Below are 14,773 nucleotides of genomic sequence, written 5' to 3'. Positions count from 1 at the left end.
GCCTGCGCAATGGAACAAAGTCGGAATATTGAGATGTGACATTGCCTGCATCTCATCCTCTTTCTCGCTGTTTTTAATGACTTCAAACAAGTTCATTTTTGCTGGGCTTTGTCGTGCGGAGACCCGTGGGGATGTCTAGCGGTCATTCCTCCAAGTGGCATTTATGTGATGTCTTCAAGGTAACTTATCTGATTTAATTTGACACCAGATTGTCACTTTGGTCATTCAGTTATTACATTTTTGCAGAAAGTAACCGTATTTATGTTCAGATTAATATTACAAATCAATAAAAATCTTCGTTCTAGTATTGCCTATGATTTAGGATTTGATACTATAAAAATGTTACGCATTAATGCTTTTCAGAATTGATCAGGAAAAATAAATGTATTTAAATGCATGCGCTGGAGAGCATCCCCAATTGTTTTCAAATAGAAATATAGGAATTCCCCCCCTCTACTTTAATTGACTTTCTGGGGATCTCCTGATAGACTATCTACGTGCATGAGTTAGCACACTCCTTGGATATGAATGCTTTTCCAGAATCATCATTATGTTTGCGCAGTGCGCTCCGGTGTCGTTTTCATAATCATAAACCCTTATGCAGCGTTACTCAACTTTCAGTGTATTTCTCCTGACTCTGCATTGATTCTGATAATGACCAATAATTAAAAAAAAAAAAACTTTAAAGGGGATGACTTAAGAAGTCTTAAAAGCGCTATTTGGGAACGGAGACTATGTGGTAAGAGCTTGATGTAGATGGATCCTGTGTTTATTCTCTTTATTATGTATATTTGGCCCACTTAGCTTCCTCTGCTGGGTTTGGCGGGATAGCCGTTTTCCATCTCATATTTGGATAGGCAAGATCCGGGGCTCATAAACCATCGTTTTTTGTGCTAAAACTAAGAGCTAGTAAAGCGCGTTACAATATTGCTGTCAGTGTGCTAATGAACAATTTCAAAGACAGAATTTGGCACAAATCATTTTTGTTGCGCATGCTGATGCTGAGTAACCTGACAGGTCCTTGCATAATGCAGGTATTATCCAATATCAGATGTTATGGCAAGTAGCCTTTAGTCAACTATCTTGGACGAGACTGTGGGCAAAGTGTGACTGCATGGTCCGAACTGAAATGCATCCCTCTACTCAAGACAGGGCGCGTGCCGGTCACAGCGCATCCTTTAAACGAAGGCTTTTATTTACACGATGGATGATTTAAGATACAACTAATATTTTTTCGCCCAAACGGAGGCATAGCTAGTGACACGCAAATATGTTCTTATTGAAGTCTTATTTAGTTTGGCCCATACGTTGTCACAATTTGTCCTGGCGTATTGACACCTGTTCCCTCACCTTCGGTTTGGCAGCTGTTAGTGCTAGGCTGTATAAGGTAGCGTACAGCCTTTAAATTACTTTGGTTTTGAATGTGGAATTATCTTTAGATGCCATGTGACCAACCTGCTACGCCGTCGTTCTAACCAACTAAATGCTTCATTCTTCCCATTGTGCGCAGTGTGCGATGTGCTGTATCTCCTGTACCCACACCCTCTCACTACTGCTGTGCGTCGTAGCCCTGATTCCGGCGGCAACAGGGGCAGGGCCAGAGACCCTGTGTGGGGCGGAGCTGGTCGACACGCTGCAGTTTGTATGTGGAGACAGAGGCTTTTATTTCAGTAAGTGCATCTTTTACTTATTAATAAAGGATAGCGGCTTCTATCCCATTGCTTTTATGCGCACCTCATGAATAAATAAAGAGCATATTCTTCATGTTTCCTTTACTTTCTGATATAGACCCCCCCCCCGCTTCTCGCGGGTTCTGTCTTGGTTTCTTAACTCCTATTAAACAATTCCAATTATATTATCAGAGAAGACAGCAGTATATATCCAAGATTAGTTGTCTTAATTACTGATTGGAATGTGCTTACGACCTATTTCAATATAGTATGGCATGGTGCCCAGTTCTTGACGCAGAAATGAGATAGTATGGGTGTAACAGAGAGGTAAATGACGTGCAGAATGATGCTTAACAGGAATATAGTATATTTTTCTCATGGCAAATCGCAGCTCCTTCCAAGAAAAAAAGGACTAAGTGGAATTTGGCTCCATATCTATAAGAAAGAGGAGGGAAAAACTCCATGTTGCAGTGAACTTCTTTCCACAGAGAGAGAGAGGGGGGGGGGGGGGGCGGGGGGGGAGGGGGGAGAGAGAGAGAGAGCACAGCTATCCAAAGAAAACCCCACAATAAGAATCCAGGATTTAAATCTTTTGTTTCCATTAGAGACACAAAAGCCAGAGCAAGATGACTAAAATGGAGCTGCTGATGCAAGGTGCTGTGTGCTCTCCCTCAATGATAGCAATGCTGCTGCATACCCTGGTTCCCCTCTTTGGGAGAACTGGAACTACAGACCCAGAATGGGTTCTCTGGCATCATGTGCTGACTTGGCACTAGCAAACACTGTAGCCTATGTCAAGCCCACACTTACCAGTTCTCAAATGCTGAACAACCGTGGTGTTTTTATGTGGACAGCTATCATCTTCCCATTGTGCAGCAATGTGCACAGACATGTCCATCTTCTTGTCAATCACATTTTATACCACTGACTGTTTGTTCTATAAAAGGGTGACAGTTGAGAACATAGACGCACGTAACATGAGTGATGACTTTGTGTAAAGGTAATGAAATATTTAAGATGTGTAAAGATTGTGATGAGGTGTGATGGTGTCAGAGTGATTTGATGAGGTGAGACTGAATGGATTTAATATGGACTGGGAATATTAAATTGATTCATTTTTCTCTTTTATAGTTTTTTTAATATCACATAGTCTATATATAAATGTTTAACAGTAGGCCGCCACTCAACGTGTGGTTGATGAACTGAATGCTGGACAATGGCAAAGGAACTAACCTGTTTGCCCTCTAAATCCCCAGACCTCAACTGACCTGTTCTGTGACTCTGTAAATGAGTTCATGGAGGTTTGGGCCTTGACGGCATTACCCTATACTGAGCAGTCACAGAACTGCAAATTGTCCATCCATCAACGCCACAGTCGCTTGTGTTTCAGAAAGGAGGGCATTTCTTGCACACTATCCTTTTTCAAGAAGACGATGAGCTATGTGTACCAGGGTGCTGGTTGTGGAAAATAGGCCTCTCTCCTGCTGTCAGATGGAAACACATCCAAAACGATGACTCTTTAGGTGAGATATCTGGAGAATCCATTTTGGTTCAGCACTGGGGAGTGTGACAGCTGGGCCCAGCCTGAACTCTTACCCTCCAGTCTGCCTATGTTGAACTTGGCAAACCCCAGGGTGATGATGTGTCGTCAGAGGGTGTTGCAGTGACACTGGGCTCTCTGTGGTGAGAGTCAGTGCCAATCCACCTTACCTCGTGTCACTGGTAAAGTAGCTGCACTTGCATTTCAAGACTTCAGATTTCATTACCCTGACAAGAATGTGAAATACTACTCGGTGGAAATTTTGTATTTTTATATATATCTACCTTTTTTTTATGTAGTGTGGTCTCCAAAAAGAGGGGAAAAAATACATAACTATAGTCAGTTTTTCCAATTATTAGCCTGACCTAGAAATCCTCAGTTATCTTTGTAATGCCTTAGCAGGCAGAATCATGAGTTTCATGGAAGAGGATATGTAGATAGGCATTCCATGAATTATATACTGGGGTCTCTTGGCCAGGGACATTGTCTTCATTGCCCTAAAGTGACATCCATTTCCTGCTGAAATGCATCCTGGGATACATACTCAGTTTAACATCTGCGCCCCCTGCGATCAATGCCCTCCATTGATCGCAGGGGGAACAAGGTCAAAGGGAATTACAACAGAATAAAAATGAAGAATGACTTCTCAGCTACTTGTCTCTTAGTAGCTGCCTCCCCCACCATGTAATATAAACCCAAGTCTAAATCTAAGAGGTAGTTAGGTACTATTAATCACCCACTGTACATTTTTGCTTGTCTATATGAAATACAACCAGTTGGAGATAAAACAGTTTTAAACAAGATTATTCTTTTAAATTGTTTAGTTTCACAAACACTTAAGGACCATTTCGATTTCCCATTTGACAAACAAAGTGACCCAATCTCAGACAAAGAGAAGATTTATGATATGGAGTCAGGGAGTCAGGTGTCGGGCTAGTAATCCGAAGGTTGCCAGTTCGATTCCCGGTCATGCCAACTGACGTTGTGTCCTTGGGCAAGGCACTTCACCCTACTTGCCTCGGGGGAATGTCCCTGTACTTACTGTAAGTCGCTCTGGATAAGAGCGTCTGCTAAATGACTAAATGTAAATGATATAAAAATGTTTTATAAATGCCTCAAGGCATTTATTTTAGGGCTGTGTCATCCTCTACCAGCAGCATGTGAAATGAACAAGGAATGAAGAGGTGGGTAGTAAATTGCTTTTAAGCAAGCATAGATGAGACTTTCTTAGCCTTTGTCTCCTTCTGTTATACTTGAAGCAGCTGGAGCCAAGAGTGTTAGAACGTGTAAACAGCACATCAGCTACATGCACACACACATGCACGCACGCACACACACACACACACACACACACAGCTAGGCCTTGTCCTTGAGCAGCAGGGGATTACAGGGATTACAGGATGATCAGGATGCCCCCCCCCCCCCCCCCCCCTACGCCCAGTTTTACTCTGGACCTGAACACACAGCGGAAGGCACTCAGCATTAAAGAAAGGCCTCCTGTGTCCACTTCATCACGGAAAAAAGGTGTCGTTTTCCAACGAGGGATGAAATAAAAACTCTGACCCTGTCTGAATTACTACTCAGCTGAACAAAGAGGCACCACATGAAAAGAACAGGCATGGAACCTCTGCATTCAGGCTCAAGGTGTTTTGAGTACTCCTGGGGTGCTGCAATGTAATCATACTTAACCTTAATAACTCAATTTAAATGTCACTCAATTTATATGTCATATAGCTTTACATTTATCCATCCATATACCTATAACCCTATCTCTGACCAGCAATGAGGCCAGCAAATGTAAGCTAGACCCTGGTAAAATGTTCAAATCTGTCTACTCAGAGCTTGCCAAGTACTTGTCATGTCATTCTCTGTAGAAACATCAGCGGCATCTTGCATGTCCTGTCCCCCGGGAGTGTGGCTCACTACTTAGAGACAGATCATGTAGGCCTGTGCCTTTCAATACTCCGGTTTAATTGCGTAACAAAAGAAGACGAAGCTCAGTTGAAAATGAGAAGAAAAATTTAGTTTGGCTATAAACGCTTTGTGGTACCAGTGATAAAGAGCTAGTTTCCAGGTCTATAGCAGTTTTCGTAGTCCCAGTCCAGCCATAAACTCCCTGACACTCTGCAGGCAGTGCACTGCACTGACCAAGAATCCACCGTTTTTTATTGACCACGGCGAGGCCTTAAAACTGCGATCCTTGCTGTGCCACTCTGGAAGGGGGGAATCCAGCAGTCTCTTTCCAGCGCTACTCCTTTGAGGAATGCTTGCTATGTCTCCAGCAGAGACACTGACTCAACTTCCCAAGTAGCCAGATGGCGGGTCGACCTCACCATGACTTTTCTCACTTGTCCGTCAGGCAAAGAATGACTTGTTAAAAATAATATTAACTGTTGATTATGTTTATCACTATCAGAGGCATTGGGTTGGAGATGTCGTCACTGAGTTGGGAGGCTGTCATGTCTCTAACCCAGTATGTCTGTTAATGTGTGTGGATTTTTGCATGCATCTCTTCAAGCAGCCATAGCACCTATTATTAGCACTACTTGTATTGATCTAAATGCAAATCGTCAATCAAGTGTGACATGATGCAGGAACTCACTATTCCTTACACCACCATTTGTCCCTCGAGTCATTACATACTATACATATCTGTGAGATGGCACAAAAAGGGAGTAGGTCTTCTCCCTTCCCCCCACCCCATGATGGAGGCGTGGATCATAGCAAACAACATCAAAACAAAATTGTTCCCTAATCTGTCGTGACTGCCTACTACGAGACACAAACAAAAGAAGTGTCCACTAATCTGACCTGAATGTCAGCGAACAAACTAAAAAACAATGGCTTTCCAAATGGATCCCCCCTTAAACTGGCCATCTTTGAGGCTCAGCCTGACAGGAAAGGTTGTTTTCCCTATTTGTTTACCACAGCTCACAGACAAAAACTCTGTTTATGGGGATTACAGTGATCCCTTCAAAATACGGCATAGAAACTATTTAACCTGATTATTCAGTTTTTTAATACTTGCTTCAGCTGATTATTCTGCACGTTAAAAACTGTGCCAGCTGATTTTTCTCTCCTCTCCCGCTGTTTGTTCAGCAGGGTTATAGGGCTATTTTGAGAATAATAGCGGATGTTAATTTGTGAGGCTTTATTTGAAGGAATTGGAAAACAGTCCAAAGAACTACGCACAGTCGACTTCTGGCTTGCAGCAACCTGTCTGCTTGCAAGATCACAGGCTAAGGCTCAGCGTCATGTCTCTCTCCCAGAGGTGCTTGTTAGACAACAAGAACCATGATTAAGAAGGCAATTCATAGTAGACTGTATTATTCAAACCATGATCCAGACCAGAGGGGAGAATAAGACACCTCTTTGTTAGACTTTCAAATGTAAGATATAGCACTAGTCCTAGATAACTTTAATAACTTCTCTACTAAACAACATACAGCACAACTCCTTCCCTCATTCCCTCCTTCCTTTCCTTCTCTCTCACTCTGTTCCCTCTATCATCCTATGGTACACTGTGCCCAGGGACCTGAGATGCTGCATGGCTTTCTGAATGGGACCTCCTCTCTATCCAAAACAACATTGTCAGGATAAGGCAGGCAAAGAGAAGAAGTTAATGTACTTTGTCAGCACTGGCAGGCTTCTGAGCCAAGTGCTATTAACTCTGAGAGGGAAAGGCATTTCCTCCTTGTAAATGCCACATTAAATTATTATTATTTCATTTGGTAACAGGGAAAAGCCTAGCAGGGCTATATTGCCCAGGGTGACGTGGGAATTTTAAATGGAGAGTGGGATATTTTATAAAGGCCACTGATAGAACGTGGGTTTTGGAGAAAAGTAGCTGTTGACATTCAGGTGTGCAACGTGACATTCTCCTCCTTCCATCATACTGGGAACATGGAGGTTAAAGGTTAAAACAGAAGAGCTGAGATTGGGAAGATGGTAAGCAATACTGAAGGACAGCAAACTTCCAAGGAATGTAATTTGGGCCATCTTGTGGCCCTCGAGAACACCTATGGTATGAAGCTGGGTGTTGTGCCCATCTACTGTGTGATATCCAGAGATAGACTGGCTCCCGGAAAGTCAGCAAGTGAAGCCTTTCTGGATATCCAGATGAAAATGTGAATGAAAAGTGGAAGCTTAGCCAACAGGGGGCGGGAATTCGGGCCCGCCTGGTTGCTGAGGGCTGATTGGGCCCACCTGGCTTGAGGTTTGGCCTTGCTTGCAGGGCCTCAGGGTAAAAGACACCAGGTCTGAAATGGCCAAACGTGATATTCTCAACATTTGGGTGACGGTGACCCCCTTTTACTGGGAAACATCTGCCAAAAAAGGTCCACTTGGAGCAATGTGATACCCTGTAAATTTTACACTGAAGAAATCCATGTCATTAACGCTGTCCATATATCAGAATAATCAGACCCAAGACCTGGCTGTTAGCACTCAGCTATTACAGGCTCCAGAGCCTGGCTGCAAGCCATAAGTTGTTACAGCTTTGTGATTAATTATTCTCATAGATATAAGACCTTGGAGAAAAACCTGCTCTATAAAAGTTGGGCTACATCCAACATCTAAATGTCTGCCTGTAAGCCCATTGGCTTTTTCTAAAGCACCTGTACAGGGAGGTCTGTGTGTTGTTTTTTGTCCTCATACAAGCTACACATCAGGTGAAAAGACGGAAGGTATTGGTCATCAGTGCAGTTGAAACATGTAACAGGAGGAATATTTAAAACCCTAACAGCAGCGGTAGATGTAGGTGGGGTGATGGCATACGCACAGTGTATGTGATATAAGAAAGTACACCACCCAAATGAAGTTTGTACCAAACGCTTAACCACAACTCTGCCCATAACCAAATTCAGTGTCCTGTGAATGAATTATATATAGAATTGGCTTCCACTGTCAATTTGTCTTATTCAGCAACATCATACATACTGAAATGGAGACCCAGTGCTAAGAGGTTATGTCATCCTTTGTATTGACCTCTACTGCCTCCTTTTGATGTATGTGCAAATAAATCTGAACTCATTAGTGACATAGATATCCTGACAATAGGTCCCAAACAGCAAGATGTTGCTATCTACTCTGTTCCACTTTGAGGCATGGTGACAGAATAATGACATAGATTCTATTCTATTCTCTCTCCTTCCCAGATAAACCGGCAGGCTATGGGCCCAGTGCTCGGCGGTCACATAACCGTGGCATTGTGGACGAGTGCTGCTTCCGGAGCTGTGAGCTACGGCGGCTGGAGATGTACTGTGCACCTGCCAAGCCTGACAAGGCAGCTCGCTCTGTCCGTGCACAACGCCACACAGACATGCCGAGAACACCTAAGGTTAGTACCCCAGGGCACAAAGTGGACAAGAGCACAGAGCGTAGGACAGCACAGCACCCAGACAAGACTAAAAGCAAGAAGGTGAGCACAGCGCCAAACCGATATACACCAAAACAAAGGTCGTAGTTGACAACAGTCAGGGACGCATAAAAAGAATGCATAGAGGTGGCTTGCGAGGCTTTAACATTGGTCCATTATGTCATATCCCACAACAGCTTCAGAAAATGATAGTAGTTGACTTGGTTCAAAATACAATTCATTTGAATGTACCCTTCAAATATTTTAGAAGATTGATCTTCCATTGATGGGCAGTAAACGGCCTGTTACACAATAGGAAGCAAATCTATCACATCTAAATTGCTTTATTGTCCCCACAGAAACCTATATCTGGGCATAGTAGTCACCCTTCTTGCAAGGTATGTCACTCCCTGAACTTGTGATGGGACTTGATGTAAGCCACAGCATGGTGTGAATGGGCCATGATAGGCCATATTTAAAGCATGCTTGTGATTAACACTTGGATCATTTGGATCTGCTACATCATTTGCATGAAATATGTTGTTATTTATTAAGTATGGGACCACCTTACAAGGAAAAGATATACAATATAATAATTGCCATATTCTGAAGCAGAATGTAAAAATGATGAACACACAGGTTAAAATAATATTTACGTATAAAGTAAAGTAAATATGAAATAAAACAAACAAGTTTGATTATTAATTTTGAACATCCCTCAACAAAGTTCAGATGGCAGACAAGGTGATATCCTTAGTAATGCTAACACAACAAAAGTAGCTATCATCACACATATATTCCCATCTTAAATCTACACCTTATACTCTTGTGGTAAAGGTGTAGTCTTGGAGGAATTAAGTCGTGAAGTTCAGTTCACTGCATTCCATGGTAAACGCCTGCTCCTTTGTTGAAAGGCCCGCCAAGGAAATAGTGAGGAAGAGAACTGGTGACTGAAGTCAGGTAGTCTAGGAAGATCTTTTGAAGGTCAGTTGTAAACATCAGAAAGCAATACAATGCAGAGTAGAGGGGGTCGCCCCCCTATTCTTTCCCTTGTGTGGCTTGATGGTGTCAAGAAGGGCTGATGGTGTACTTGTGATATGGTTGGAAGAGACACCCACATTCTCAACTATGGGTTTGTGAGAGGGAAGATTATGCAAGTGTGTATCAATCACTTTACAAAGCCAGTGCAACATATAGAGTCTGTTAAAATACAGACACTCATCACTAAACCAATAAGTGCTAGACTGAATTTTTAACTGGTCCCAAAATAGGAAACAGTGAGGACAAGATGTAGGGATTTTGATTTCTAGCTTCCAACCTGTGTCCCAGTGTTATACTTTCTCTGTACTCTTCCATTAGTAAAGAAGGACTAAGTGGTTTTTGTGGTAGACCTGCAGGCACTCTCCCTCCCAGGGCATATTCTGCTCTTACTGTACTGTACATCATGTGCTGAAATCCCAGCCTCTGGTTTTAACAGGTTGGTATGTGCATGGTCCAAGAATAAGGCATACAGTACACATTGAAATAGCAGCAGACACAACGTCAGTCCAAGGCTTGTGGAATGTGGCAGCAGAATGTACAAAACCTGTCCATTACATTTCAGAGGGTAGGATTTATTTAGTAGGGAAGGATTTATGACCCCAAGTGTTTTCTTACTTTTCCATTGCTTAACTGAATTTGTTTTCTTCTTTGTTTTCTTTAGGAGGTCCATCAGAAAAACTCAAGTCGAGGAAACACAGGAGGCAGAAACTACAGAATGTAGGAGACCGCAGACGGGCCGATGGTGCATAGGGAGGGGAGAAGGGTGTGGCCTTACCTGGTACCCCTATGGAATGGTTCACTGTAAAACAAAACAAAAAAATCAAAATGGAGAAATGGTACAATAAGCTCTCTGTTTGATATAAACCTGACATTTTAAGTGCTGGGCTATGTGAGAGGTGTCCTGATTATTTAATACACCCCACCCACTGCACCATTTCATATAAGTATGAATTCTCTATGTCAAATCAATGTAACAGACTAGTTTAGCTGCTGAGAAACATACCAGATCTTATTATTCCTCCATGTGTAAGTAGTGCTCCATTGCTGCTGGAATGGTCTGACATTTTTGGGGCAACAACCAGTCGGAGAGCAGCTAACAGAGGTCGCTTCGTTGGGATGTTCTCATCTCCTGATCTCTGAAGAGTTGAATCTTACACTGAGAGGTTTGGCCATGTTAGGTAAGATCAAGCTTCTGTATTCAAGATTGATAGAGTGATTCCATTTTATTGGAGTGTCATGCATTTGTCAGAAGAAGACACTGTTTCACAATTTAAGGTACTGAATAACTAAGGTTTAGAGATGGAATCCCATATTCACACATAATATTCATCGATTAGACAGTCAAAGAAATCGGAGGAGAGCTTTAGGTCTCCTAGAAAAGGGATGGCCTAAATCTGATTCATTATCATACATGACTAACAGAGGGAAAATAATAGTTTGATTGAGAAAGAAAATGCAGTACCACATGAAGTTGATCACAGGTGAAAGAGTTACATGTAAGTCATATTTCAAGTTGAGAGAAAACACTTTAAAATAATAATGCTATTCTAAAATGTAGATGTTTGATTAGAAAGAGATTCCCTGTGTCAAATACATGGTATTGTCAAAACCTGGGGCCAATACAGAGGACAGAGAGGCCAAAGAATAGCCACTAAAAGGAGGATCAATGATTAATTTGAATAGGTCTACAGTCTTTCATTTTGTTAGCTTAGGGGGACAGGGACCTTGGCTACTTTTCTAACAATTTGGACTGCATGTTTTTTTTATTAAAAAAGAAAGACAAGAAGTCAATGACCTCCAAACCAAAGTACACTCAAATCAAATATGCATATACACATATACACAAACACATACACAAAAATCTGCAGGCTTCAAATGCTGTCACACATCCTCAATCCCAGTTTCTCTTTTTCACATTCAGACCATGTTACTGTATAATAAATCAGAGCTCTTCTACTAAGAGCAAGGTTCACACACACTGGCTCCATCAAAACCCTGTTCTGAGAAGTCCTGTGGTTGTCCCAGGACTGCAAGGAAGGGCTGCTTACACAATCCTCCATGTGGATGATAGTCCAGTCCCATTCTAGTAACCAGATTAGACAGCGTATCTCTGGCACTGCCTTCTCTGTCTGTGTATAATCAACCAATACTCCCATTTATGTTATCCTATGCATTCTTCCTCTATCATTTTACATGATGGTTTCATATAGCAAAACCGTATTAAGAAAATCCTATCCACTGTTTAATGGTGCTATTTTGTAGTTTGTTACTTGCAAGGGTTTGGCTGAAAAAAAGAAAACAAAGCGTGAGATGGAAAAGCTTCTTGTTGGAGGTCTTCCCTTTTGCACAGCCTTGTGGCCACCATTTAATAGTGTTTTTATTTTTAAGCTATTTCAATAAGGTAGTAGTGTAAGCGAGCAAATGTATTTGTGTGAAATCTGTGAATGCATGGAAAAATATCATGTTGTGGTCCCAAGAAGGTAAAACGCTATTTTTTCTACTGTTTTTAAATTATTGTTGTTACTCAACATGGATCCCTATGCCAAATGACTTGACAAAAAGTACTGTGAACTGTGATCTTCCAATAATGTTAAGGTGTTATAAGTCATAGTGTACTTTTGTCTGTCATGAAATGTGTGTACATGAACTTCATTCATCTGAAAGCCCGGGTTATTGACAATAATTTTGCAAACACATGAGTAGGTATGAGTATGAGTAAGGCAGAGATTCATTCAGAGAGTCATTTTATTTTTAATTATATCCATGTCCTCGATTAGTGACAGTGAATCATACCACGAAACAAATGCTATTCCTAGTGTCCATATAATGGGTGTGTATTTGGTCATACATTAACTGGGATCAAATGCTCAATGTAAAGGTTAACTGAATTTTCTGACCCTTGACTCCAATCAACATATTCTATGTATGGATGCCTCTCCCATTTTTACCAATGAAGATGCATGTTGTTTTAGACAAGGGCTGAGTTGTTGCTGTGGTCAGCCAATGATTGTCCTCCTTAGTCATATCACCAGACTATGATACCAAAGACCTTTTGATTAAAACACAGCCTCACTTGCTTCAATAAAGCTTAGTAATTATCTACAAACTATCTATGAACAGTGTCAACTAAACCGTTGACCAATTCAATACTTTTTAATCAATTATAAGCCATCACTATTCATTGAAGTTAGCTCCATCACATACATTTTTCAGCAATGCTAAAGCTGCTTAAGTTGACAACCTCAGTCATTCATTTAGACATGAACAAGTCTGTTCTCTGAAACAAAGCTGAAGATGCAGTTATGTGAGGCTGAATGCAAAGTTGAGAGATATATTTTTGGCATCTTTAGAGGCAGACATTTATAAAACTACAATCAAAACTCTTGTGACTGAGATTAATGTCTCTGCCTTCGGTCCTCCAGTAAAATCATGAAAATATAATTTAATAGATTTGTGTTACAATTTACATGGCTGATGTTTTAAATGAGAGAAAAGTAATTGATATTTTCCCAAGAGAATACAATTTTCCTAATTACAATTGGAAACCACAATGTTACTCTAGTAAGCTCTTCAGTACAACACAGTATTGTCATAGGACTTTAAAGCTCACTATTAAAAAAAACAGTTTGATTAAAGTGCTGTTATTCTGGCACTCGATTGATTGCCTTCTGTAGGAAAATGTTTAAATACTGACAGATTGTTCACCATTCCTGCTGAATAAACCACTTGTCAACATTATTACACTGACTGGATATTTATTTACTGACTGCTTGATGCTGGATGATAGAACTGAATTGTCCAAGTGAAATGCTTCTATTCTATATCAAATCTTACAAGCACACCATCAGCACTATTACATAATATTACACTATTGGTATTGCTATCTACCAATGAGACAACACTGTAGGAGAAAGCTAGTGGATACAGGCATGGACTACTGGATGAGAACAAAGGAGACTTGTCTCTGAGCATGTGCAAATTCTATAAAGGAGGATAACTGTCAGATGTACAGTATATCAGCCCATAAATTAGATTGGAAATCTTTTCACCAGTCTGAAACTAAAAACACTCTCCATGACAAAGTGATACTTCCTACAAAATGGCATGTTCTGCCAAAGAAAACAGAGTTGGTGTGGGTGTACCGAGGGTAGAGCTGCATGTTCAGGTCTTTGGAGGACGAACACAGTGACAGGACAAAGCTTTCAGTTACTGTCAGCACTTTTTAATGAATATATAGCGGAACAATCAAGTCATTTTCACTGATAAATTGGCCGCCTGGCTGGCGTTCAGCAAGACCTTACAGTCTGAAATGTGGAGTAGGGGGCTGGCAGGCGTCTGGTCCAACTATCGTGGATGGTATTTCACCCCACCAAACCTCCTAATACAGGATCAGTTATCAGTCCAAGATAGTCAAATTGCTGTGTGCAAGCTACACAGATTAAGTTCAAATAAATCTTCAAGTAACCCCTGATAAATTGCTTGCTGATGCTGGATGACCTGAGTTCTTCAGTCCATTGTGGCTACCTAAAAAATCGTGACGCTTGCAAATCGATACCAAATACCTATGTTCATGAATTTCCAAATGTGACAACAAAACAAATTGATGAGGTATAATTTTGTATTCTATTCCAGTGCAACTCCAGCTTAACATTCAACTGAATTATTGTAGAGAAACAGAGACAGCTTCCCAATTAATTTTTAGCTCACAGAATTGAGTGCACCTCAGGACACAGATTTTGGACCCAGCCCTGACATTGAATCTCTTCCCCCACTACTTACATACCCTATTGACTTTAGAATGGACTTGTGGTTTATTCCAATACAAGCTTCAGTTTTATCTTCTTTTTGTTTTGTGTGGCAAACAGATCCTCTTCATTCATTTCTAACACAGGCTATGAACATTTATTTTATACTCCATTAGTCTTTCAGTCACACTGTTCTACCCAACTGGACAAATTTCCATTATCTTTAGCTTAGGGGCTCTGGACATAGGTATCATAATCATTGGTCAAATGCTCAGTTGTGATTGGAAAAGTAGCCCTAAATGGCCATCATAAAGAAACCCTTATCCCACATGCACTCTAAATGCCTTTAATTCACTGTAAGAACGAGCAAGCAGGCAGGTATATGATATGCCCATCCATGCCCACTCATGATTCTGTAGGG

At 41.2% G+C, this 14,773-nt stretch overlaps 1 protein-coding gene across 1 annotated transcript; it reads left to right on the top strand.

Moving 5' to 3' along the window:
- On the top strand, positions 1-13,327 carry igf1 (insulin-like growth factor 1). The gene is made up of 5 exons (XM_067254065.1): positions 1-179; positions 1,511-1,670; positions 8,367-8,629; positions 8,926-8,964; positions 10,269-13,327. The coding sequence occupies exons 1-5, from the start codon at positions 132-134 to the stop codon at positions 10,326-10,328; spliced, it is 570 nt and encodes a 189-aa protein (XP_067110166.1). The 5' UTR covers positions 1-131; the 3' UTR covers positions 10,329-13,327.
- The last annotated feature ends 1,446 nt before the right edge of the window (positions 13,328-14,773 follow it).

The sequence above is a fragment of the Osmerus mordax genome, chromosome 17 (assembly GCF_038355195.1).
Source record: "Osmerus mordax isolate fOsmMor3 chromosome 17, fOsmMor3.pri, whole genome shotgun sequence".
Classification (NCBI taxonomy): domain Eukaryota; kingdom Metazoa; phylum Chordata; class Actinopteri; order Osmeriformes; family Osmeridae; genus Osmerus; species Osmerus mordax.
Note: the sequence above shows the minus strand (reverse complement) of the source record. Positions and strands in the feature narration are given on the sequence as shown.

What these genes read in the sequence shown, in the direction of transcription:
- igf1 (XM_067254065.1), top strand. Translation starts at nt 132, where the DNA reads ATGTCTAGCGGTCATTCCTCCAAGTGGCATTTATGTGATGTCTTCAAG. An exon ending in AGACAGAGGCTTTTATTTCA is followed by an intron (nt 1,671 to 8,366) that starts GTAAGTGCATCT and finishes TCTCCTTCCCAG; the next exon opens with ATAAACCGGCAGGCTATGGG. An exon ending in GTAGTCACCCTTCTTGCAAG is followed by an intron (nt 8,965 to 10,268) that starts GTATGTCACTCC and finishes TGTTTTCTTTAG; the next exon opens with GAGGTCCATCAGAAAAACTC.